This window comes from Mustela nivalis (genome assembly GCF_964662115.1).
Source record: "Mustela nivalis genome assembly, chromosome: 4".
NCBI classification, from domain to species: Eukaryota; Metazoa; Chordata; class Mammalia; order Carnivora; family Mustelidae; genus Mustela; species Mustela nivalis.
In genome coordinates, this window is record NC_139023.1 from 25,873,715 (window position 1) to 25,900,141 (window position 26,427).

General features: G+C 52.5%; 1 protein-coding gene across 1 annotated transcript in view; it reads left to right on the plus strand.

Moving 5' to 3' along the window:
- SCFD2 (sec1 family domain containing 2) overlaps positions 1 to 19,349 on the plus strand; it is a 439,667-nt gene extending 420,318 nt beyond the window's left edge. The window contains exons 8-9 of the mRNA XM_082728303.1: positions 7,366 to 7,485; positions 17,928 to 19,349. Coding sequence (XP_082584429.1) covers positions 7,366 to 7,485; positions 17,928 to 18,020 — 213 coding nt within the window. The 3' untranslated portion in view covers positions 18,021 to 19,349. The remainder of the gene's footprint in view (positions 1 to 7,365; positions 7,486 to 17,927) is intronic.
- Positions 19,350 to 26,427: the final 7,078 nt, after the last annotated feature.

Genomic DNA, 26,427 nt, shown 5'->3' on the forward strand with positions numbered 1-26,427 from the left:
TGATGCCATGGCCCTTGGCTTTTCTTAAGAGCTCAGCTTTGGGGCACCTGGGGGGCTCAGTTGGTTAAGCATCTGCCTTCAGCTCAAGACATGGTCTCAGGGTCTGGGGATCGAGCCTCATGTCGGCCTCCCTGCTCTGTGGAGAGTCTGCTTCTCCCTCCTGCTGCTCATGTATGCAGTCTTTCTCTGTCTCTCTCTCTCTCTCTTTCTCTCTCAAATGAATAAATAAAATCTTGAAAAAAAGAAAAATAAGAGCTCAGCTTTGACTGAGCCTCAGCTGTCTTAGGTCAAATGTGTTGATTCCCCGGGAAGGATCTGGAATTGGCCCAACTGAAGTCTGCCGCCCTCTCCCAAAGCAGTCAGCTATGGCTGACGGGCAACCATATAGCTGCTGGGTGTACACCCCACAACCATGGGGGTAAAGGAGACTGTTCATGTGTGGGACGGAAGTGCCTGCAGAAGGGGGTGAAGGCTACCAGGGAGATGAAGAGCAAAAATAATGAGCCTCAGGTGACATTGGTCGCCAGGTCCTTGGACTGTAAGAGCTGGATGTGCCTGTGGGTCATCTCGTCCAGCTCATCCTTGTTTACATAAGCAAATAAGACAGAGAGATGGACTGTTGGTCCATCTAAGTGCTGTTACACTTAGTGGCATTTCTGACGAGAAGTGAACAGTTCGGCATTTGGTGTCTCCTGATTAACTCACCGCACGTCCTGGAATTCCTGTTCACGACACTATTTATCCTCATGGTTTCCATCTCCTTCTTCTTAAATGTGCTTCCTCCTATGAGGTGAGGTTACTTTGTGTCTACCACCAGCTAAATATGAACCATCAGTTCTAGTGAGATGGGGTCTCATAATTGGAATCATTAAACCGAAGCAAAAACTTGGTTTGGGCAGTCAATGAACTTCGTCTGCCTGTGAGCAATTATCCAGAGCCTCTTCTGTGTGCTCGCACCTGTTGTGGGCAGGGAAGACATGGGGACAAACCAGATAGCCCACCTGCCCTGGCCCAGCTCACCTTGTGTGGCCTGCGGGTGATGGACAGGAAAATGGAGGACCGCAGGGAGGAGAGAGAAGTGGTGTGCCAGACGGGACGCGAGGGCACAAGGGAGGGGGAGTCAGACCGGGAGTCAAAGAGAACCTCCCAGAAGAGTGGAGTGCCATCAGTGCCGTGGGAGTTAGAAACAAAGCGACCCATGCTGCGGTTCCCGGTGGCCAGAGCTGAGGGCGGATATGGGGAATGGAAAAATGTGAAGACAAAGAGGGAGGCAAAAGCCAGATCAGGACGGCTAGAGGTGTGAATTTTGCCAGAACACTGAGGTGCCATTGAATGGTTGTTAGGAATCTATAATAAGTTTATAGGTGACAAAGGTGACTCCAGCAGCGAGTGTAGGGGGGACGTGTGGCCAGACCCGCATCGGGCTGCAGAGGGATGGCGGGCAGATGAGGATTTCCAGAGCTCAAGCAGGGTAGGGGGTGTGAGGGCAGGGGTGCCATGCTGGCAGGTTCCCCAGGACAGGGTGTTGCTAAGATGAGAAGACACCACTGGGGTCATTGGCCTGGTGTGGGGTGACTGCAGGGACTATGTTAACATTCTCTCTGACGGAGAAGCGGAATGGAGAGCAAGAGAACTCACATTTGAGAGTTTAGCTTTGCAGCCCCATAGGGCCTGGGCTGATGGGAGCAATCTGGGGCCATGGGGGCAGGTGAGCCATGGTCCGTGGGCAGGGCCTAGGTCACCAGGAAGGGCGTCTGGAAGAAGAGCAGGGGCAGAGGCCTGAGCAGTCAGGGACACAGCCTGTCACGGAGCAGGTCAAGCAAGCCGAGCCCTCTAAGGGAGACTCCAGGGGCGCAGGAGAGAAACTGAGGGAGTGGGGGAAGTTTCCAGAAAGAGGAAGGCACCCACTGCAGCAGCTGTGGCAGGGAGGTCAAGCTGAACAATGGAGTGTTGCTGCCCGTGTGGAGACCGTCTGCGACGTGATTCGGTGAGGAAGTTTCCAGCAGGAACCTGCTAATTGGTCGAGGCTGCTAAGGAATGAGAAGCTCGGCCTTGAGAGATGAAAGCTAGCAAGAACGCTTTAGGTTTGGAGATCTGATTATAAATGGGGAGCTGTGGAAGGCGCTTCGTTCTGCAGTGAGAGAAACTTGGATTTTAGTCTTCACCGTCCAGCTCACTGAGACTGGGAACGACTTACTCAGCCCTTTTAGCCTCCCTGTGTCGAGCTGTAAAACAGAGCTTCTACCCACTTCGCAGATTCTCCGTGTCACATCGTGTCCCGCTCGCCCCACGCCCTGCTTTCTTTTCCTCCAGAGCCCTTCCCAGCTTCCTTCCTCACCGGAGTGCTGGGTACTTCCTCATCCTCTATTTGCCTAGAAATAGAAATTCTGCACCAGCCGCTGGTCTGGTCCGCTCGTGGCCACATCCTGACCACATCCTGACATCCCTGAGGCCTGGAGCCTCGTGGGGCCCTGTAGTTGTTGCTCACTAAGTGTTTGTTGAGTGGACGGATAACTGAGTTTGCAGCACGGTGTTGGGCAGCGGTGGTGGCCGCGCTCGGGAGAAAAGCCATTGCCAAACCCATCTTCAGAGTCGGCACCCCTCTCCTCAGGGCCGAGTGCCCTTTAAGGCCAAAGTTCCTGTCGCGCTCGCCCCCTTCTCGAAGGCTCCGCCATTGTTGGAGCATGGGGGCCTAACCCTTGCTGGGGCTGGGGGCCAAGGAGTCACACGTGCAGAGAAGCCGAGTGGAGGAGAATCAGCAAGCAGCAGGATTCCCAGGACTACTGGAGGGAAGCGGAGGAAACCCCCGCTCACTGAAACCAATCGGAACCGCAAGAGCTCTCAGGGCCCACAGCTGCAGAGAAAGTGCCCGAAGCCTGGACCTGCATAGGCTCGGGTGTATGGATGGTGGAGGGAAACTGTTTTCTCTGACCAGAACCCACGTCCGAAATCTCAGCCAGCAAAGGCTCAGAAAATGAAAGAACAGGGAGTCTCACCCGCTTTATTAATCTGCGCATTGGCGACAGCTTACATCTGTCCTCTTCCTTGTCCCTTACACCGGGAACTCGCAGACACCGGGGACGCTGCAGTGGGGGCCTGACTATAAGGAATGTGTTATGCTGATGGAAAAGACTTCCAAAGACTCCGCCTCCCAATAGCCTGCCCACTGGGCTTGTTCTACAAGGAAAGTCTGGTATCGAAAAGTAAATCTAAACAGAAACCAAAACATTAATGGGACCTTTTTATATGTCCCAAACCCAGTGTTCGGTCAACTCGTTGGCCCCGGGGCATTGTCCTTTGTTGTTACAGTTCTTTGTCTCCCTTTCATCTTTCCATCCATCCTTCTAAGGTTCTGGCAGCGGACTCCGGAGCCCAGACTGTCTTATGGAAAGCATATGTCTTCGGAACATACTGTCCCACTTGACATTCTGGAGCCAGTTGTGTTTCTTTCCAGGATCAAGTGAGAATCAGTTATTTGCGGGGCTGGAAGGAACCTCAGGTTAGCTTCCCAGCCAGGAAACATCACACTTGAAGCGAAGAAAGCGTTTCTTAAAGATCTCTAAGAGAAGAAGGATACCTCCGGTGAGCCGGCTGGTCTTCCTCATTCGTCCATGCGTTTATTTTATTCATGCGACCTTTGTGGGAAGTTTACCACGAGCAGGGTCTATGCTCCAAGCCCGAAATCCCCAAATCCCAAGAGAAATACGATCCATCCTTCCCCTCCAGGAGCTTGCGGTCTTGTCAAGTTGCAGTCCAACTTGACAAGGCCAGGAGGGGTGCGGTCGGATTCAGGTCATGGGGCAGGAGTCGAGAGACAGGGAGAGGGTGCTTTTCAAAGAGGAGATGGTTTTCTCAGAGGAGAGGATGCTTTTCAAAGAGTAAAAGAGAAGGAGGTACAGAAGAGAAGGGGGGATCTTTAAATACCGAATAACGTAGGGGCACGGACAGAGACCAAAGCATACCGGTATGGTCCCAGCCAATGCCTGGGGGCCCCAGATCTTCCCTGCTGCCATGGAGAGTTTCCAGGGCTTAGAGACAAGTGGAGAAAGCAAAGTACAATGTCGACTTTCAGAAGTCAAGGCGGTAGTTAGCCTTGGTGAGGTTGTGACAGGAGAGTGGGGCACAAGAGGGACTGTAGGGAACCAGCTTTCCGTGTCTGGATGGCTTTGTTTATTTTGTGGAAGCAAATCAAACCGGACACTGTGATAAATGCAATTTTCAGTGCAAATGTTCAATCAGGCATCTTGTGTTTACCAAAATATCCAAAAAACCCCACACACCGTGCAGTCGGGTGTGGCTCAAATTCTCGTGAAGGGTTCCAGCAAACTGCATGCGTGGAAGATGGAAATAAAGACACAAAGGAAAGCGACACTGAAAGGACCCTACGTGCTGAATGAGGGAGCTCGAACTTCAGCCTCAAAGACTCGTGCAGAGAGCAAACACGCGATGGAGCCGAGGGGCGTTTCAGAGCGTGGCCTCTGACGTGCGGCCCCTCGAAGTGCAATGGAGTTACTTGGTGTAAACTTACAACCCCCACCTGAGAAATGCAGCCATGATTGTATCTGCCCCCAAAAGCTATTTTGAGGATTGACTAAGATAATGCAAATGTTTAGTAGACTGCTCCCTAGGGTCAGCCGTAAAGGTTTGCATTTTAGAAAACTTCCTCGGGCAGGAAGGAGAACAGATGGGGGAACGGCCAGAGCGGCTCGAGGAGATGATCCAGAAGGCCGTGGCAGGGATCCAGGGAAGAGAGGGTGAGAGCCTGACGGGAATAGGGCAGTGGAAGTCCAGGAGAGAGCCACAGATTTGAGGCTACAATGAAGAGGCTTGATCTGGGAAATGAAAGAGTCAAGTCCCTGGTGATTGTCAGGTGTCTGGCTCAGGGGCATGTGCTGACAGTGATGCTGTTAGGAAGTCAACATGAGGGGCGCCTGGGTGGCTCCGTGGGTTAAGCCGCTGCCTTCGACTCAGGTCATGATCTCAGGGTCCTGGGATCGAGTCCCACATCGGGCTCTCTGCTCAGCAGGGAGCCTGCTTCCCCCTCTCTCTCTGCCTGCCTCTCTGCCTACTTGTGATCTCTGTCTGTCAAATAAATAAATAAAATCTTAAAAAAAGAAAAAGAAAGAAAGAAAGCCAACATGAGGAAGAGACTTGGCAAGGTCGGACATCAGTTGTGGAGCCTGTTGAGTTTGGGGGTCCTGGGAGACACCCAGGTGGGCATGTCCACAGGAACTCAGTGGCGGCGTTCAAGCGGAGGACATAGATTTGGGAAGGATGTAAAAGCCTGTTGAAGGCGAATGAGTAGGTGAGCTCCTTCGGGGATGACGTATTGAGTGAGGAGAGTCACGGGCCAAAGATGGAGCCCAAAGTACCATGGACATTTAAAGGGGCAGACCAAGGAAAGGAACCTGTGGAGAAATTTGAGAAGAAAGGACCAGAAAAGGTAGAAGGAACCACCAACAGGGAGTCTGTTAGAGTAGCCAAGCAGGGCGTCATCAACTGGGACAGTTGTCACAGAAATGACCCGTTCAGTGAAGACAAAGTAGTGTCCCTTGACTCCTACACATGGTGGCCACTGGGACTTCAGGGGAGTAGTGGGACACAAGCAGGATGGTCCTCGGGATGTAGTACATGACTTGGAAGAAAGGAGCCAACAAATGCAATCCAGGGAAAGAAGAGCTACAGGGCAAGAAGCCGGGGGCAGGGGAGAGGAGTCAGTCTTTCCTGCAGATCAGAGTCTCCAGTATTCACCACCACCTGCTTTGGAAGAGGTTAGATCTCTCTCTCTCTCCCCTCTCTCTTTCTCTCTCTTTCCTGTCTCTCTCCCTGTCTCTTTCCTTCTCTCTCTTCCTTTTTTCCATTTTGAGTTTCTTCTCCAGAAGCCAAAGAGTGACTTATGTAATGGAAACACTGAATGTATTCCCTTTTTAAGCATTTTTAAAATAAGATGTTGAGAAGTGGGTATATTCAGGCAAGGAAGCCGGAAGAACCCAGTTGAGAAAGGAGTTGGAGCAGGGGCAGGGGCAGGAGCAAGGGACCCTCTGGGTCTGCTGCCCAGCCTGCTCCTGCTCGGGGACTACCTGATGGGAAGGCCGTTTGGGAGTTAGCGTGAATGAGGGCTATTGAAGGAAAAGTTAAGGTATTGCAGTTATTAAATAGGAAGGCGTACTGTCAATCTTCGGTGCAAATGTGGACCATTCCCCGCCTTTGTGGACCCTTCCTTTGCGAAGTCAAAGACTGGCCTGAGGGGCGCCTGGGTGGCTCAGAGGGTTAAAGCCTCTGCCTTCGGCTCAGGTCATGATATCAGGGTCCTGGGATTGAGCCCCACATTGGGCTCTCTGCTCAGCTGAGAGCCTGCTTCCTCCTCTCTCTGTCTCTACCTGCCTCTCTGCCTACTTGTGATCTCTGTCAAATAAATAAATAAAATAATAAGGAAAAAAAAAAAAAAAGCCTGGGCTGAGGCAGCTATGAGGGGAACTGGCATCACGCTTCCTGCCGTGACAAGCCATGGCTCTGTCCTGGCCCTGCCCCCCACTCCCCCACTACGTGTGGTCATTTTGCATTTCCTGAGGGGTTCTGTGGGTCATTTTCCTTCTGGTGTGTAAGACTTTGCCTTATTGGAGAAAGCATGAGGCATCAGATGATTCTGCACGACATCCAGTGGGCCATCCTCAAAGGGCAGGCGCTCAGCTAAGGTTGTCTTGCAGAAGGTAAGAGTGTGAGGTCTGCGCTAGACAAGAAGCTCCCGGGGCGGGTGGTTGGCTCATGCGTCTCTTTACCTCTCCAGTGCCAGCTCCCCAGGGCTCTGACCATCCGTCCATTCCACAGATGTTTACTGAGCACCTGCTAGCTGCCAGAGATGGCACTAAATAAGCTGAGAGAGAATTCAGCAGTGAGCCAGATCCCCAGTTCTAGAAGAGGAGACGGCCGATAAGGAAAGAAACCAAAGGAACAAATCTGATAACCACAGGCTGTGGCAAGCTTTGACGGAAATCAGCAGAGCTCTGTAATGAGTAAGGGGCATGTTTGTGCTCAGACCTGAAGGCTACAAAGGAGGGAGTTAATAAGTTGCCCTCAGTCTTCTCTTCCTATTTAATAACTGCAATACCTTAACTTTTCCTTCAATAAAATATTCAAAAGGTACAATAAGGTGATGTGGTATGGGTTTTCCTGGTCAGTGGGTTTAAAACCCACTAACACATCCTATCCTTAATGAATCACCATCTTTCTAAGGGTCGTGTATATCACCTGCACTGGGGGCGACAGCCCTGGGGTCCCCATGGAGGGACAAGGGAGAAGGCGCCCCGCTGTGCGGCACTCTGCCCCAACACCAGCCACTGGAGCCCATGGGGGTCTGTTTTGCAGGTGAGTCGGCCTCATCCCAGTGACCACCCTCTCCTGATCCTCTTCGTCGTGGGCGGGGTCACAGTCTCAGAAGCCAAGATGATCAAAGACCTCGTGCCGTCCCTGAAGCCAGGAACCCAGGTATGGAGGCCTCTGCGAACGGTGAAGGAGCGTCCTGAGGCACGAGCGGGGGGGGGGGGGGGGGGGGGGATGGCCAAGGGCCCTTCTTTCAGCTTCTCAGCGCCTCTCCCCAGGCTCCATCCCGCCTTCCCCCACCCACTCCTGCCCTGTCACATTCCCCCTCCAGCTGCCCCCGGGCCAGCTGTCCTCCTGCTGGGGACACAGGGAGGAGCTGTCCCTTACAGTCCACGCCTGCCTCTGGGCTTCAGGGGCGAAGCTGCTCTTGTCCCCAGTCCCGATTCCTGAAGGGCATTTCTTCTCTTGCTTTTAGTTACTCAAGAGTTGTTACTCAAGGCGCGTCGTCAATGCAGTGACAGATGTAGTCTCTCTCCTCTCTCACCTCCTGGCTGTGCCCGCTCATTCTCCCTGGAAGTGGCCTACCTCTTGGTGATGGAGGTCTGTCTTTGAATCCTGCCTCTGTCACTCACTGGCCCGCTGATCTGGGAGAGCAAAGCCTTCCATGTTCTCATGGAGGGAACAGGGCTAGGGTAGCTGTGAGTCTTAGATCAGATAAGGGGAGGGAAGGTACTTAATACCGCGCCTGTCCCATAGCTCTCCATAAATGGTGGCTGCCCTTCGCATCAGCCATTTCTGGGCGGTCAGCTCCCTGCTCTGCCGGAGGGTTTTAGCTACTGGCCCTGGGCAACAGGAACCCAAGGGGAGGGACTCCGAGAGAAGGAGAGCCCCTGCCTCTAGAAGTTCTAATCTGGCTGGGGGCACAGAGCCTGTAACTCAGTAAGACTTGAAGTCCTTGCCTGCCTGGGCCCCCCCCCCCCCAAATAGGCCATGTGACAAGCACATGAGAGCAGGTGGTTTAAAGTGGGAGATGATCCCAAGAAGCAGAAGTGAGGGAATCCGAGAAGACAGACCATAGAGAGAGAAAAGCCAGAACAGAGTGCCTTATTGTAGGCAGCCAAGGCTCTGTCCTCTGGGGGCCCGAGGAGTCTGGAAGACATGCCTCCGAATTGTCCCGCTGTGAGACAGGGAGTCCAACTCTTGCCTCCCACCCCCCATTTGAGACTTGCCGCTGGGAGCTTATCATCAGCTTTTGCAGGCAGCCGGGAGGCTTTCCGTAGCATGAAGAAAGCAAAAGGATGCAGGGGCCGTGTGTTGGGAGGAAACGCGGGCTCACGCAGGGGACTGTCCCCCAGAGCTGCATGGCCAGCAGAGGGGAGTCCGGCCCAGACATGGCACTGGGGGCACTGGTGCTCTGGCTCTCACCTGTACCCATGACTTTGCACGTCTGATTGGCCACCCCAGCGGGCCTCTGTCTCCATTTCGGCCACATCACTGCCGGAATCCAGACTCCGCCCTTGGCCGTGCCACCCTGGACTGTGTGCCCACCTGCTTCCTGTTTGCTGCCCGGTCTCCTCGAGCAGACGGAGATTCCATAAGGGCAAAGGCTGGGGCTCCCCAAGCCTGAGCACATGGCAGAAGCTCCGGAAGCCTGGTCTGCGGGCCTGATTGGCTACAGAGCCGGCCAGACCGCGCGTGAGGCAGAGAAGGCCCGGGTCCTGTGGTCTCCAGACACCTAGCCGAGGAATGGACCTGAGCGTCTCGGCAGCTGCAGCAAGTCCTTGAACGAGGGAATGACCAGTCATCGGCTGTGACCGTTTCTGCTCTTACTTCCACCTGCCTTGACCACAGCTGGTGAAATTTCTGACCAAGCGGTCAATTCTGCCTCATCTAACACCCTTTCAGCCATGTCAAGGATCTGTTTAGCAAGCAGTTGCCTTTTTGAGCAAGACATTTTTTTTTTCAATCAGAAAGCACATTTCTCCCAACCCCTAACGAGGGGAACCAAATTCTCAGCGCTCCAAGAACAGTGCTGCGTTGTGCCACCCGCTCTAGAAGGATAAAAGGAAGCCATTTTCAAAACCGAGTTGGACAATCCAGACCCAGAGTCTGCAGAGGCTTTGCTACGAGCCGGCCCTGGGCTCGGTCATCCGCAGAGGGAGCTGCTCAGAGAATTCAGGGCTGAAGGAGCCGCTGTGATTGCCGTGTGTCCGTGGTGCAAGAAGTTCCCCCAAGGAGCTAATGGCCCCAGCAGGACCCAGAGGCAGCAGGGAAGAACCTGGGAGGCGTTTCCGACCATAGCGCCCTTCATCTTCAAGGTCCTGAAAGGAGGGGATGACCCGGATGTTCGCTGGAGTGATGCCTGCGGAGGTGGGCTCCCTTCCTCAGACCTTAGCCCGTTCACACTGCCCTTGGTCCGCAGCTCCCTGGGCCCAAACCTGGGATGGAGCATCTGCCTGCCTTTAAACGTGCAGTGGAAATGGCGGCCTTGCTGCTCTAGCTGTCCGCAAAATGGCGGGCTTCCTGGTGCCATTGTCGGTTCAGACTTCGACGTCTCTGGAGAACACAGGGGACCTGACCGAAAGGCAGAGGTTCTACTGAGTCTGTGTACCCAGCAACCCCTCAACCAAGAAGCTGACTAGGATGTGACCGTCGATATGAACAGCGGGCGTGTGTGTGCAAACACTCGTATTCTGTCTTGACTAGCCTGTCTACGTGGGAACACCCCCAGTGATGGGGGCTTGACCCCTCCCCCTGCAGCCTACCTGGGTCTTAGAGGGCCTTACTGTTAGGACTCTGTCCCCTAGATAAGTCCAAATCTGCCTCCTTAGAGCCTTGCCCATTAGCGCTGGTTCCAGCTCCCAGGCCCCAAAAAATTTACAGGCAAATCAGGCCTGTCCCTCAGCCGCATGTTCTTCCCTGGGTCTGCTCCTCTCCAAACCCAGGCTTTTAAGTCCCATGACGCATATCTGAGAGTGACGGGGGTGGTGGCTGTCCTCAGCCCTGCTCTGTCTGTCCCTCTCATGCTCAGCTGGAACGGAGAACCACGGTTCAGTGTGGACTGGTCAGCGCAGAGGCGGTTGGAGCCCGCTCCTCCCCATCTCCCCCACAGCCAACAAGGCCCAGGACACCATCTGAGGGATTCTTCCGGCTCGTTTTTCACAGCTCTAGGAGTGTTGACATCAATGGAGTCTATAGCCTTTTGTCTCTAAGTTCCTCAGTCCTGCCAACAAGCCTTATACATCCTGAGGGGCTCCCGCTTGCCCATATGCTTGCCCTCACCTCAACCAAGGAGGAATCTGCCATTTTGACTCAGGAAGGAGCACAGGGGCCAGCGGTGGTGGCGGGGGCCAGCAGGTCACAAGGACAGGAGAGAGGAGCCTCTACTGCCTCCCAAGAGTCAAATGCCTGCTTTTGGATCTTTTCTGCCTGCTCCTCTCCAAGCTCAGGACTTCAGGCTTTTTTATTATTTTATTCCCAGCAGTTCTGGAGGCCTGGGTGGTGCGGTTGGTTAAGCGGTTGATTCTTGCTTTCTGCTCAGGTCCTGATCTCAGGGTTGTGAGATCAAGCCCTGCGTCAGACTCTGTAAAGAGCTCGGAGTCGGCTTCAGACTCTCCCTCTCCCTCTGCCCCTCCCTTACCTCTCTAAAAATAAATTAAAAAAGAAAAAAAAAAGACCCACCCAGCCCTTCAAATAGAGTCAGGATTGCTGGGTGTCATGGTTGTTCATTAAATGCTGAATACTGAACATCAGAAACTTTGCTTATTTATTATAGCACAAGATAAAAGTAGCTCTTCTGGAGAATTCACCAACCTATTGATTCATTCTTGACATTATGGGCAACTAAAACGAGCCTGACTTCTGTATCAATTCCTGTGAATCCACACCTTCTCTATATCTACATGAGTGCTTTGGGGACCCAAGTGCAGGAGCTACCATCACATCTACTACATGGGATTTGCTGATTATTCAGTGAATATTCGTTGAATATCTACTCTGTGCCAAGCGCCGTTCTTATGCTAAGGATAGGGTAGTGAGCGAGCCAGACTCGTGCCTGCTTTCGTGGAACTTACATTCTAATAGTGAATGACTGCTGTTAAGCACAAGAACTCCAGCCAGAGGAAAGGGTGCCAGGAACACTGACAGGGCCGTGGTGGGAATAAGTGGAGGGAGGCGTTCCCTCAGATGGCACAGGCCCCTCATGGAGAAGAATTTGAAAAGCATTCAGGGACCTGCTCTTCAAAGGAAACTCATAGAACCCACTTAAGGCCCATCCAGAAATGAATTCTCTTCCACAGAAGGTGACAAGGGTGGCATGAAACATGGACTCCAGAAACCACATCCACACCTGCTAGTGTCGTAGGACTGCTGTCGCACTCTAAAAGGGTGTGTTTCCTCCACATTCTGCCCCCGGTTGTGGTCAAGGTGCCCATGAGAAAAAGGGGGCAGCTGGAGATGGGCCTCTGTCCCAAGTACAAAAAAAGGGATCGAAGAGACGGCTCCCCCCACTGTACCCAAGCAGCCCCAACCGTGAGGCAGGAAGCTTCTGGAGTGCATGTGCCTGGCACCCGCCCCCATCTCCCTTGCTGCCTGTTGTGGGGCCCCATGCCCAGAAGGCACTGCAGGCTGAACTCTGCGGCTGGATGGGGGCCAAGAGGCCCGCAGAAGCCCGAGATTGTGGGAGGAGAGCAGCAGGGAGGGACCCTCCCAGAGGACACAGGGACAGGCTCGCTCAGGAAACAGAGGAAAGCACCGTGGACAAGTTGGCCTGCCGTCCACTGCTCTTCATGGCGGGCACATGTTCCCACCCACAGTTTCTAGCAGCTCTACGTTTCTGGAGCTGTATATGTAGTGAGAATGTAATAGAGAAAACAAAGTAGGGGCGCCTGGGGGGCTCAGTGGGTTAAAGCCTCTGCCTTCCGCTCAGGGCATGATCTCAGGGTCCTGGGATCGAGCCCCGCATCGGGCTCTCTGCTCAAGAGGGAGCCTGCTTCCCCCTCTCTCTCTCTGCCTGCCTCTCTGCCTACTTGTGATCTCTATCTGTAAATAAATAAATAAAATCTTAAAACAAACAAACAAACAAAAAACAAAGTAGACCAAGAATATGCTCATACACACGGTTTTGCTTGGGGCTCGGGATATTTAAATCCTGGCTCTAAAACCTGGCTCCAGGTTATTCTAAAATTGATTGAAAGGCCCAGGGAGAGGAGGCCAGTGATTTCCTTATTTTCTGTTTTCATTCCGGATTTATTTTATTCTTTTTTCTTTTTACATGTATTTATTTACTTGAGAGAGAAAGAGTGAGCTGGGGAGGGGCAGAGGGAGAGGTAGACGAAGAGAATCTCAAGCAGATTCCACAGTGAGTGCAGAGCCCAACGTAGGGCTCAGTCTCACAACCCTGAGATCACGGCCTGAGCAGAAATTGAGAGTCGGACACTTAGCCCACGAAGCCACCCAGGCACCCCTCGATTTATTTTATTTGGAAGTTTCTTACTCTGAGGAAAACATCAAGGAGGTTTTAAACTTATCTTTGTTGCCTGAATTAGCTTAGAACCTTATCATCAGAACCCGAAACACCAGAGAAAACGCAGATCCAGGTACTGGACGGCGGTACACACGTTCCTAGAATCTCATCTCGTGCTGTCCTGCTCTCCTACGTGAGGACAGTGTGAGGTTTGCTTCTTCTTGCACCTCGAGTGACTTCTTACTACACAACCCCCCAAAGGGACAAAGGTGAGGCAATGATCCCAAATGTCCCACTGACGGTTCTTCAGGAACCCCGGCAGCACAGTCCCCTGACCGCGGCGGCAGTGTGAAAGAAAGCAAGTCAGACAGTTCGCGATGAGTTTTCCAGAAAACTTGGTCACGTCCCTGTAATGAATTAATCCACTATCCCACGGCCTAATGACCCAAACCTTCTACATTTAACACACGTGTGAAAGCAGGGGTAGGCAGTGCCTTGAACACGCTCCGTGCTCCCAAAGCAGGTCACCAAGGGGAGGAGTGTGCCTCTCGGTGCCTGTAAATAGCTACTTTTACTGGGAAGAATCTCGCAAGTTTACAAGAAAAAAGGAGAAAACCCATTTTTATCCCCGGCTGCTTTCAGTTCACAATGTTAGAAATCAGATGGATCCGGAATCGAGATCCTGGACTGCCCTGCTTCCTCCAAGTTCGGCAGAAATAGAACAGCAAGATGCTGGCACCTGCAGATTACAGGGACGGCCCGCGGCGACCGGGCGTGGGGAGAACGCCAGGGGCTGGCCGCTGTCGGAGCCTGTCCCGGGCCGAGCCTGCACGAGCCTGCACGAGCCTGCACGAGCCTGCACGAGCCCCCGGGCCTGCTGACACGAGAGGCTCTGGGGAGCCCTGGGGAGCCGTGGGGAGCCCTGGGGAGCCCTGGGGAGCTGTGCCTCACCGACGGAAGTCTTCATCAGTGCCCTCGGCTGCCTGGACAAGAGCCAGTTTTCTAGAAGGAATTCGCTCATGCTAAATGTGCCTGCCACTGCCCATTTGGTGACTGTAAAATCATCTTAGATCTAACAGGCCAATCTCAGACTCTTTTAAACATTTCCTTTCTCATTTTTGACCACGTTTTTGTCCCCCATTTGGCTAGTTTTTTAGAGTATTTAGAACAATATTTATCAAACAATGAAGAAAGGCCTTGGTTGGGTGGGCTGAAAACCTCTGCAAATGCTCAGATGAGTCTGAAGACGAAAAGATGCGTAAGATGGGGAAATTCTCAAGGACCCTCATCTCTAACAGCGTAAATGAAGCCTTAGCCCTCCTTGTGCTTCCCAGGAGGAAATTTAGACAAATCGTTGAACTGATTTGAAATAGTTTTCCCAGACCTATTTGAGCTATCTTTCATTAGAGCCTCCCGGTGTGAGAAACTCCCTGCTGACCATTGCTAAACTCACTGCCTCCTTCCTTGTTCTGTGTTCACTCATTTCATCTTTGTTCACTCATTTCATCATTCGCGGACTCACGATACCGAGGACCCTCTGTATTTCAGGCACTGGGCTCTAAGAAACAGTGGAAAGACTCAGGGAAGGCAGCAAGGAGTAGAGTGTGATACCAACAGCCATGGGAACACACTCCATCTTTGGGAAGGGTGGTCTTGGAAGGCTTCCTGGAGGTGGTGATACCTGAGCAGATTGTTGAAGGACCAGGAGGTCTTCAGGCAAAGAGTAGGGGGACTCATGTTCTGTGTAAAGAAGCATCCACACAAAGTTCTACCCGTGAAACTGCAGATAGTTGAGGGAGACCAGAGGGTGCCAACTGCTGGTGAAGGGGGTACGGTGGTGAGGGGGTGGGGTATGGAGTGCCGAACAGCCATCAGATTCTGAAGCTCTAGAATGTTCTCTCTGGAGGGTTGGGTTTACCAAAGGGGGGTGAGGAGGCAGTCAGGATTTTAAGCTGATAAGTAATATAGTCTAATACAGTTAGATTTATACTTGGGGAAGATGCTCAGGCCACTCTACCTTCCCTGCACTGGCCCCAGGGCCTGCGGTGAGCCAGACAGAGGGAGCACAAGAGGGGCCGGAAAGAGTCAAGGTGGGGACAATAATGAAGACCATCATATAGGTACCCCTTTCTGCCCCTCGAGAGCCTGTCAGCTGCGCTAAATATTTTATATACATGTTCACGTGCAACCTTCGTATAAATCACGGCAGGTGGAGAGCATTATTCCCACTTTACAGATGAGGACAGTGAGGCCCAGCTAGGGTCTGACTTCTAAGTCTGTGCTCTTACCCGCCGCACCAATGGGCAACAGTCCTTGGTCTCAGCTTTCTGGCCTCCTCAGAGCCCCTAGCTCCCTCCACACACTCCCCTGGTTTCCCATCGGTTTCTTTTCAGCCCTCCCCACGCATGTCCTGGTCACCCCCTGGTTCAGCCCTCATACTTGATACCTGCCTGTTCATATCTGAGGGGCCCAGTCTTTGGATCGAGCTCAGGGGAGCTCATGGAAGCCACTGTGTCCTTCAGCCATGGCTGGCAGCCGAGCACACCGTCTGAGGGATGGATTCTTTCTCCTGGGTTTTCGCTGCTCTAGAAGTGTCGTCATCAGCTGAGTCGACAGTATTTTCTCTCCAAGTTCCTCAGTCCTTCCAACAAGACTTACACATCCTGGGAGGCTCCTGCCCACCCTTATGCTTGCCCTTGCCTCAGCCAGAGGGGAATCTGCCATTTTGACTCAGGAAGGAGCACAAGGGCCAGCAGTGGTGACGGGGGCCGGCAAGTCACATGAGGGCCGAGAGGGGCCTCTCCTGCCTCCCAAGAGTCAACTTCTGGAGAGTGTGCGATGGACTTCTGTTTCCCTGCACACATTTTTAAAAAACATCTGAATGAGGGTTTCTTACCTGGTGGCCTATGATTCCTAGTTGAACACAAACCTCATCTACAACTATCTTCAGAATCTCGTGTGTGTGAGCAGACATGTATTTTTCTAGAAAGTTCTTAGCTTTTATCCCATTCAAAAGGAGACCTGTGACCCGATCACAAAACCACGATAAAATAGCAGCTCACAACGGCTGAGTGCCTCCTGTGCTGGACACACTCAACTTTATGTACTCCTCGCCACAAGGCTACCAGCTCAGGCTATTGGTCTTCTTCTAGGACACGCAGACAACGGCTCCAAGGGATGTGGCTTTCCCGGGGGCACGCAGCCAGTCTGCAGTGGAGCTGGGCTCTGCAGGGCTCCGACGAGAGTGCTGGCCTGGGCGCCCCCATTCTTAGCCGACCGTTAGGCTTGGCGAGGGAGACCCTCTGCGGAGCCACGTGTTCAAATGGTCTCTATGCCTCTAGCGTTAGGGGATGCTAGCATTGACTTGATGCCCTCCAGCTCTCATCCCCTGGCGCCCAAGGACAACTGCAAGCGCAGATTGCAGTGTTTCTTTTCCTGCCAAAAATACAACTTGGCTGACATTAGGCATATATTGTTTTAGATCGTTCTCTTTCAAGAAACCATAAAATAGCTGCTTGCAAGGGCTGATTTTTGTTTGAAACAGGAAACTTTTTAATAGCCCTCACTTCTTTAACAAGAAGAAGAAAATTCTAAAATGCTTTCTTCTCTCTTTCCCCCCTCATCTCCGGCCCCATCTGTCTGTCCTCCGCAGTGGAGTGTGGACTCTTGTTTCTGACCCGTGAGCTGGGAGCTGGTTACATCATTGGCTTGGGTGCACCTGGAACAATGTCGCGGTGGGGGTGGTGGGGGGGGGGGGGGACAGAAGGAGGAGACAGGGAAGTGTGCAGTGTCAGCAAGCAAGTCCTGGGCAGTGCGGCTAGGTGAAGCCAGCACCCTCTGCTTGGGTGCTGGGCTGTGGAGTTCCGGCTCTAGGACCTCCTTCTCCATTCCCAGAGTCCGCTCCTCACCCAGCCGCCTGTGCAAAACCTCACCAGCCCCCAGCTCTTACCCAGCACATCACAGATCTGAGGAGGGAGTTGTTCCACTGCTACAAAGAGAAATCTACCCCAGAGGAAGGGTCCAGATCAAAGGAAGCAGGAAGGGTCACCACAGTGACAGGCCAGAGAGGCCCAAAGGTCTCTGTGGACTAGAGGAGTAAAACAGCCTTGCCCAGACCCCTTGACATGACCAAAGTGACGGGATAGGCACTTGGATGCTAGAGTCTCCTGCGTGTCCCTGGACACATTATTTAATCTTTCTGTACTTGATTTTCCTTGTCTGCAAAACAGAGATAATAAATGTGCCCATTTCATACGGTTGTGATGACGATTACATGGAATTTAAGTGAGATCATCTTCAGTGCGTGGCACATCACAGGAACCGATAAATGTTAGCCTATACCATCCTGAGCCCATCATTGTTAGAGGTTGACTTGTGCCCCCCTCCCAAAAGATGCTCAAGTCTGAATTCCTAGTGCCTGTGAATCTGACCTTATTGGAAATAGGTCTTTCTAGACAATCGAACTCAGATGAGGTCGTTAGGGTGACCTCTAATCTGATATGACTGTGTCCTTATAAAAAGGGGACATTTGGACAGAGAGACAGTCATGCAGAGACACAAGGAAACGGAAAGCATGAAACTGATTTTCCCTCACAACCAGGCCAACACCTTGATCTTGGGCTGGTGGCATTCAGAACTCTAAGATAATAAATTTCTCTTATTTAAGCCGCCTAGCTCTGGGTCCTAGGAAACTGGCACAGTCATCACCACCGTCACCCACAATGCCATGCACCCCTTTGGTGTGCCTTCTCTTGGCTCCCCGAAGGAGCAAAGGCTCCCTGGAGAAGAGAGAAACCTTCTCTCTAGCGAGGTCGAATGACTGGATCAAAGCTTCGGTATGATTGGTTTCAGCTCTGCACCCATGTGGCGGCTGGGCACGGCCATTCCCAGTGCCAGCTGACGGTTCGGGAAGCCGAGCCCCGCTGTCCCACAGACCAGCCTTCCCCGCCTGTGTACCCTCCCTTCTACCCAGGACCCAGGGACCCAGCGGCATCCAAGCTGCCACCCTCTGCCTTTTCTCCCCAGTGCCCCCCTCCATGCCCTTCCGCCGGAGAAACACACTGTGTTTTATTTCTCGTCCTCCCATAACCTGGGACTGGCTTCCCTAATTGTCTGTGGTGTGCTTGTCCCCTCCTGCTGGTAGGTCATCGTGCTGTCCACGCGACTCCTGAAGCCACTCAACATTCCTGAGCTGTTGTTTGCCACCGACCGGCTGCATCCAGACCTTGGCTTCTGAGCGGCTGCTAAGAGGACACCTGCCCAAGGTGGAAACACCTGTCCTGCTGCCCGCCGCCGTTCAAGACACACCTCCAGACCCCACGATCTCTTGCTAACTCTGGCCCAGACGTCTTGAGAACCATGTAGCAAAGTGCTTGACTTGAACTGCAAATGGGTCTTTAAAAAAAAATTGTATTTTTATTCATTTTTCTGAAGGTATCTCACTGTCTCTCAGTTGGCTTCATTCGACATAATTCCCATTTCTGCTTAACCCTCTGTTTGTGATCTTCCCGATTCACGCTACAAACTCCTGAATTCTACGTAAACGCCTGTTGGCAAGTGTTGGTAGCTTACAAGCTATTTGATCTGCAGTGGCTCGAGAAATTAGACGTGCTTTAGAATTATGAGTGTGAAGAAAGTTTGGTTTCCCTTAAGATTATGTAACTGGGGAGGGAACGTTGCAAATCGGACCTGAGAGCTTGCTGAAAAGGCAAGGAAGGGAGGGGTTAGCAGCTAGGACCCTGCTGGGAGCCTGCCTGCCTCCTAACTGGGCCTGTCATTACAAAGGGCGGCATTGTCCCCTGGAGCTCACGCGGCAGGGTCCCCAGTCTACGTGCAACAGTAGTGAGAGAGGTTGACTGGAGGGCTGCTTCTGCCCATAAAAGCTTTCCTCCCCTCCCAAAGGAAGGCCCCCCTTAAGGCATCTGGTCCAGGGAGTCAACCCCTGGGACTTTTATGAGTTACTGTTTCTATCGAAATAGAGAGCTCTCTTTTCGGTTTGTCTCACTTTTCCTTCTGGTCCTAGCAGAAAAACCTAGACCCAACTAGTGAAATTATTTAAGAACTCTGGCAAAAATGAACTGCTTGGTACCCACACATTTGTAGGTGTACGGTTCATGGAAATTACTAGCGTCTCTGAAAGATGTGTGTAATGACAAGAGAAACCTGAAAAACCGTTCTAGAGTGGATTAAACAGGTGGGGGAAGTAGAATGTAAATTAAAACTCTCATGTGTCTCGGATTTTAGTTTTCGGATAAAATAATGTTATTTTAATGAAAAAACTGTGAAGTTCAAAATCATTCTGAGATGCAATCAAAGTAGGTTTTATAGACACCAAAGTCCTTCTTCTTCTCCTCTTCCCCCTCCTCCTCCTTCTTCCGTTCTTCTTCTTTTGTCCAGGTATGTTCCCACCAGTGGCACTGATAATAGAAACCCCATGTTTCTTTCATTCCCCTGATCTAGAAGTTTGAATCTGAGTCAGGGAGAAAATGGCGATAGCCTGAAAGAAATGCTAATTAAAGCAGAGATTTAATTATATTTTCTAAAAATTAAAAAAAAAGAAGAAGAATACGCTGTTACTGTGTCAGTGTGTGCATTCTTTCATTTCCACGTATTGAGGGACACGTTCCGGGCACTCTGCTGGGTTCTGGCCAGGCCGGTGAGGGTGAGGGAACCAGACATGTCCCTGACTCTGGGGCTCTCGCAGACAGAGCAGCTCGGACTTCTGCAGGTCCTCTGGGCTGTGTGAGTATCTACTGAAGGTGAAGTCTTTTTTTTTTTTTTTTTAAGATTTTTATTTATTTATTCGAGAGAGAGACAGCGAGAGAGAGCATGAGAGGTGAGAAGCAGACTCCCCAGAGCTAGGAGCCTGATGCGGGACTTGATCCTGAGACTTCAGGATCATGACCTGAGCTGAAGGCAGTTTCTTAACCAACTGAGCCACCCAGGCGTCCCTCGAGGGAATGTCTTACGCCACACGTCTGTATGCAAAGGCACCTAAAAACCAAGCTGTTACCAAGTAGTAACAAGGACACTTGTGACAACGAGTACAAGCGGGAAGGCTCAGAAGAGGAGAGTCCCGCTCTCAATCGAGCATCGTCAGAATGTTCTCCGCAGCAAACCTGTACATGGGTCACACTTTTGCAACTTTCATGTATTTTTTTACAAGTTAATTTTGTCTTAGAAAAGAACACCACAAAGCTTCTAATCCGGAATTACCCAGGAAGGAAGTCCCTGACTGTAAATGTTGTCATCTAGCCGTGGCTGGGCCCCCGAAGGCAGTCTCTGTGTGCTGGGGGGAAAGGCCACGAGTCGGGCTTACAACCGCCTTCTTCCATCTCTGCTGCTGGGAGGAACTGAGCTGGGCGGGCAACCAAGGGGCAGAAGGCGCCGGACACAAGCGAAGGTTCATGGTGACTCAAGTTCGTTTTGAGTAAGAAGGTAGGAGACGTGGGACAGAGCCCTGCTCTTGAATTAAAATCAGGAGCATGGGGCGCCTGGGTGGCTCAGTGGGTTAAGCCTCTGCCTTCGGCTCAGGTCATGATCTCAGGGTCCTGGGATCGAGTCCCACATCGGGCTCTCTGCTCAGCAGGGAGCCTGCTTCCTCCTCTCTCTCTGCCTGCCTCTCTGCCTACTTGTGCTCTCTCTCTGTCAAATAAATAAATTAAAAAAAAAAAAAAGCAGGAGCATAATGGAAACGTGGTATAAATCCTACAAAGGGCCTTCAACAGATGGGGAAAAAGAAGGGACTCGGGAGGTGGCATGTTGGCCCCTTGACGGGGCCTCTGAAACCCTGTCTGGGGTTGCCTCCTTCTCAGGCTCAGGGCCCAGGAACAGGAGGGGCTGAGGATCGGATCACGCTCCTGAGCTCCTTCGAAGGTGTGAACGCGCTCAAACCCAGTGTGGGGCTCCTCGAGCCTCAGTGGCTCCATCTGGAAAGCACGACTCGCTCCCACAAGGCACTTACGTCACGAGACATAGACGGCCACCGTCCCTGACACAGCAGCTGGCGCGTGATGCCAAGGGCTGTGGGGTCTGACCAGGATGCCAAGCAAGTCACCTCACAAAATGGTCAAGGCTCCACAGGAGAATAATGTCAAATGAAGAGAAAATCTAGAGGCATTTCCAGGGACCACAAGGAGAGGAGAAGATAGAGAAGGGGTAACTCCTCGGTCCCCCAGACTTCCAAGACAGTAGAGCCCGGAGGCCGAGCCAGCGGCCCTGCGTTCGCAGCCAGGGCTCTTCGACCCCACAGCACGCTTCCCTGGTCTCAGGGGACCGTGAAATGGGACAGTCACAGGGCCTGCCTCACCGGGCTGCTGTGAGGACGCGTAAGGGCAAGAACATGGCACGTAAGGGCAAGCGGGCCAAGGGCACGTGAGAATCACCATGCTCGGTAGTAACCGTCTGATGACTGCTCCCGCAGGGCCTCATGTCCCTACGAGAAATTCCTCCACCAGAAACGCTGACTGCCGAGTGAAAAGTCCCCCACTAATGGGTCCGTGATTAAAGGAGCGAGACTGATACAAAGCAAAGGTCAAGCAAAGCTTTATTTTGCACCAAACATCAAGAATCAAACTGACCGCCAGAGCCATCTCTTGCAAAGAGGCGACGACCCTCTGCCTTACAGACTAGCTTTTAAGGGCAAAGGCCATGTGGTTGGGCCTGGCCATGCACAGGTGGCCAATGAGATTGTAACACAGTGAAAGCTGCACAGTCGTGCTAGGTCATGCATAAGTGACCAATTGAATTACAATTTGCCCTATAGTAGATATTTGAACCAGCCTATCACCTTGGTCAGAATTGGCGCCCGAAAGGCACCCACACTCCTTGGTAGCTAGGAAGACAGTACGTGTCCCCACTGATCGGATGTTTCCACCTAGTCTGACCCACCCTTGTATTTGGGCTCTGTTACCTGGGACTGGTTTCCCGGGCTTGCTTTTAAGTAAGTCCCCTGGGGCAGGGAGGGTGGGGGCAGGGTCAGTTTAAGTTTTACTGTATAAACAACAAAATGACTGTTTAATCCAAGATGGAATTGCTCTGGCTAAATAGGCCCTTCCACGGAGCAGCACGCGTGGCTTCTGAGACGGGCCTCCCGAGACGGACACCCACGGCCACCACATGCAAGTAGGCTGAAGGCATTCGGGCTGCCTGGAGGTGGTGTGACAGGCGGAGCCGAGGAGCAGCACTGGTTTCCTCTCTGGGGCCTGGCTCGGAGAGTTTTCCACCTGAACGCTGGCTGGCCAGAGTCAAAACAAGCCGGCGGAAATGCACACCCTCCGCCAAGGACCTCACGGCCACTCGGTATAAACTCCGCGGACGGAGCTGTAGAGATGGCGCAGCGACCGACTCCTGCCTTTGCAAAGTCTCCTCCTCGGGCCCGCTTCCCGCAAGCGCCGGGCCCAGCGGCCTGGAGGTGCTCGGGTCGGGCCGATGGGAATGGCTTTGCTTACATCAGGCCCCGACCGTCGCAGTTTTTCCCAACAACAAAGAATCCCGTCAAGCTCCCCTCCAGACCACTATTATTTATTTTACCCCGGTTACCAGAAACAGAATCTCACCAACAGATAACCCGGTGTTACCAGCGCTGTCGACCGTCCCTGCTTGAGAAACATGAAGAGACTCCGTCTCTCTTTTGAGGGGATCTTTAAACACAAAAGCAGGGGCACCTGGGTGGCTCAGTGGTTTGGGCCGCTGCCTTTGGCTCGGGTCATGATCTCAGGGTCCTGGGATCGAGCCCCGCATCGGGCTCCCTGCTCCGCAGGAAGCCTGCTTCCCTCTCTCTCTCTCTCTGCCTGCCTCTCTGCCTACTTGTGATCTCCGTCTTTCAAATAAATAAATAGAATTTAAAAAAAAAAATAAAAATAAATAAATAAACACAAAAGCAGATGATGGAGGGTTTGGAGAAGGGAGGTGAGGTGGCTGGGATCTTGCCACAACCAGTAATAACCCTAGTCCTGTTCTCTTCCCCCCCAGAGCTAATGAGGATCCTGAGAACTTTTTTTTTTTTTTTTAAGATTTTATTTATTTATTTGACAGAGAGACATCACAAGTAGGCAGAGAGAGAGGAGGAAGCAGGCCCCCTGCTGAGCAGAGAGCCCGATGCGGGACTCGATCCCAGGACCCTGAGACCATGACCTGAGCCGAAGGCAACCGCTTAACCCACTGAGCCACCCGGGCGCCCAATAGTGAGAACTTTTCAGAAAACTTCTCTCCTTAGATTTTAAGGGAGTGCAGAAAACAGGAGTTTTCCTGGTGTATTTATTGTGATAAATAAAGCCATCTAACGCCTTGGGGGCCATCCCGTCCCCCGAGGGTCCAGTGCTGACTTACAGAGGGAGACTCTGCAGGGCCGTCCCCATCCCCCCTCACCCCTGCAGAAGCAGGACCCGGGGTTACTCGGTTGTTCATCTGTAAGGGCTTCGCCCACAAGCTTGTTCACCAAACATATTTGTTTTCTCCCTCTTGGGGTGTAAAGCGAATGTCGAGATCTCCTGTGTCTCCTGAACAAGGGGCACACTGTGCACACGCCCAGCTTCCAAGCAGGCTGGAGCGGGCGGGAGCCTGGCGGGAAGGTGCCTCCACCCCTGCACACAGCGCAGCCCGGCAGGCTGCAGAGCACTCCGAATGGTTTTGATTTGCGGCGGGGAGGAAACTCGAAAGCCAGACACCAAGACAGACACGGATCCGGTTGTGGGGCTGACGGGCTGCGGGCTCAGCTGCCCCAACCCCCCCCCCCCCAATCCCCGCCCCCGCCTGCGTCTTTTATTACCGACCTGGGACTGGAGGCCCTTGAGCGAGGCTGATGGCAACAGCAGATGCTGCTGGCCCCGGGGCCTGGGGCCAGGGAGGAGCCACAAACCCAGGGCTGCCACCAAGGAGGAGGGAGGGAAGGGGGTGGGGGGGGAAGGGCAGGCCCTGGAAGAGGACCCAGGGCCACTTGCTTGGAGGAGGGGAGCTGGGAAGCTGGGGCTGGATGCCCGGGGACTAGGCTGTGGCTTCGGACACTCCTGGGTGTGTGCTGGGGGCGGTGGTTTCTGAATCTGCCTCTTAAGAGGTGGGTCAGCTCCCTAATTCTTTGCAGCCTCCCTTCTCCCTGTCTGCAGGAAGAACTAAAAATGGACTGTGGGTTGGTGTGGAAAACATAATTATTTCAGATACCCCATAGAGCCAGACACAGGTTTCAATACACAGAATCAGTCCCTGTTTCTCCCTGCGTGGCCCTAAGCACAGGATGTGATCTGAGCCTCGGTGTTCTTGTCTTTAAAATGGGAGTGGTAGTATTCTCTTCCTTATAGGACTCTTCAAAAGATGAAAGGAGATCCTTCATCATCTGGCACATCATAAATGCTCAGTGAATTCTGATTCCTTTCCTTCCTCCACCACACTCCCGGGCCTCCCATTCCTTCCACGGGTGGCAAAGGAGGCGTTCCCCGACCGAGGCCAGAGAGGGCTGTTTCTCTGTACCATATGGTTGCAGTTCAGAAATTTTAAAATAAACACACAGGGATTAAGAAATACTAATAATGAAAAAGATGAGCAAAGGTAATGAAACACGAAGCTAAATTCGTGAGAAGAAAATATGGTAGATTCCAGAACTATAAATATTTAAGTTAGCCTGAAACACTGGACAGAACTGGGACCTGGGGCTTTCCAGCAAGGTCTTTCGCTCTCCGGCAGGCACACACACACACACACACACACACACACGCACACTCTCAGGTAACACTTCATACCCCTGGATGGACGAGAACTCTGAGACCCCCTACCCACCCAAACTTCTGAAGTGAAGTATGAGAGAGCGAGTGCCGCAGAGTGGAAAAGTGGGGCGCAGCCATGACGTTCTAGGAAGCGAGGAGGTGAAGCTCACATGGCAGGAGGGGAGGCCTGCCCAGAGGTCCGCAGGCTTGGAGAACAGATGGACTGGTGTGTGGCAGTCACTAATGGAGGTACAGCCCTGCTCAGCACCTTTCTGAGCTGAAGCCCCGAGGAAAACTCTGCATCTTCTTTAATTCCAGAACATGAGGAGAAGACCATTGTGGAGTACATAAAATTTAACCTCTTATTCACTGGACATCATTTATATAACCACACAGAAAAAATAAAACTAAAAACAAACAGGGGCGCCCGGGTGGCTCAGTCAGTTAAGCCTCTCTGCCTTTGGCTCTGGTCATGATCTTAGGGTCCGGGGATTGAGTCCTACATTGGGCTCTCTGCTAGGCTGGGAGCCTGCTTCTCCCTCTGCCTCCTGCTCCCCCTGCTCTCTCTCTCTCTCTTTCTAACAAATAAATAAAGAAAAACTGGGGCACCTGGGTGGCTCAGTGGGTTAAAGCCTCTGCCTTCGGCTCAGGTCATGATCTCAGGGTCCTGGGATCGAGCCCCGCATCGGGCTCTCTACTCGGCAGGGAGCCTGCTTCCCTGCACTCTCTCTCTCTCTGCCTCTCTGCTTACTTGTAATCTCTGTCTGTCAAATAAATAAGTAAAATCTTTAAAAAAAAAAAAAACTAAAAACAAGCAAGAAGTAGTTGGAGAAACTTGTTAGTGCCTTTGAACTGAGACTTTATTGAATTTCATGTGGATACCATTTCGCTCCCTGCCCCCCCACACACACACACTCACACACAGACACACACACCCTTCTCAGAGGTTAGCTTAGGCATAAGCATAGAAAACTACCCTCCTTGTAAGGAAGGTTTGGGACATCACCAGAAGCCCTGTCAAGAACAGGCAGCCTATGTCCCCTGTGGGAAAAGAGTTGGAAGTCCGGCACCGGCCCAAAGCGGCCCTCACTAGCCGGACATTCGGGCTGCTGCCCTTGGTCCCATGCCCCCGCGTATGTGGCAAGCGGTACCCCGTGTATGAAACATCAAGAAATAATACTGCAGTCAGAAGACCTTGATTCCTGTCCTTAGTGTGAACTTGAAAACCTCACTCTGAACTGAGCCTGTTCTCCTCCCCTGTAAGTGGCAGAATTTCCTCCCTCCTCTCCTTCCAGGGTTATCCCGAGGCCTAAAGGAGATCCAAGTGCACAAAAGCCCTCCTCTAAGGTGTCATTCTTTGCTCGTGATGATGGGCACTCATGTGGCGGGAGGCCCGGCCGCTTTGAACACACCGTGCTACAAGGGAGCAGCTCCTGAACCTCCCCCCATCAACAGCTCCCAGTGAGAATAGAGTCCACCTTTGGAAGGCCGCCTACCCCAAGAGGTGAGCCAATAAACCACATGGATGGAGAGAAGCAGCCATCTTGGACAGAAGCATTATCTTCAAGGCTCAACTGAGAGAGGTCTTCACAGCAGAAGACAGAGAGCCAGACATCTGTCTTGGCTTTACCTGGAGGATCCTGAAGCGAATGGAGAGGAGAGGCACTCCTCTTGAATATAAAGCAGCAAAGTAGGATTCACAGTGCTCACAGGCATGGGCCAGAGGGGGGCTTTGACAAGCGAGTTAGCTCATTGGTAAGCCTGTCTCCTCACCTGTGAAAGGCGGACGAGAGAACACACCTCTTCAGTCTGCCCTGGGACTTACGAGGGAGCCCGAGGAAGGCACGGCGCCTGAAGCCGAGCGACCAAGAAGTACTGGACGCCGAGCAACACTTTGTGTGAGGGACAGAATGCGAACACTTCAATGAAGACCAAGTCAGGCCTCTG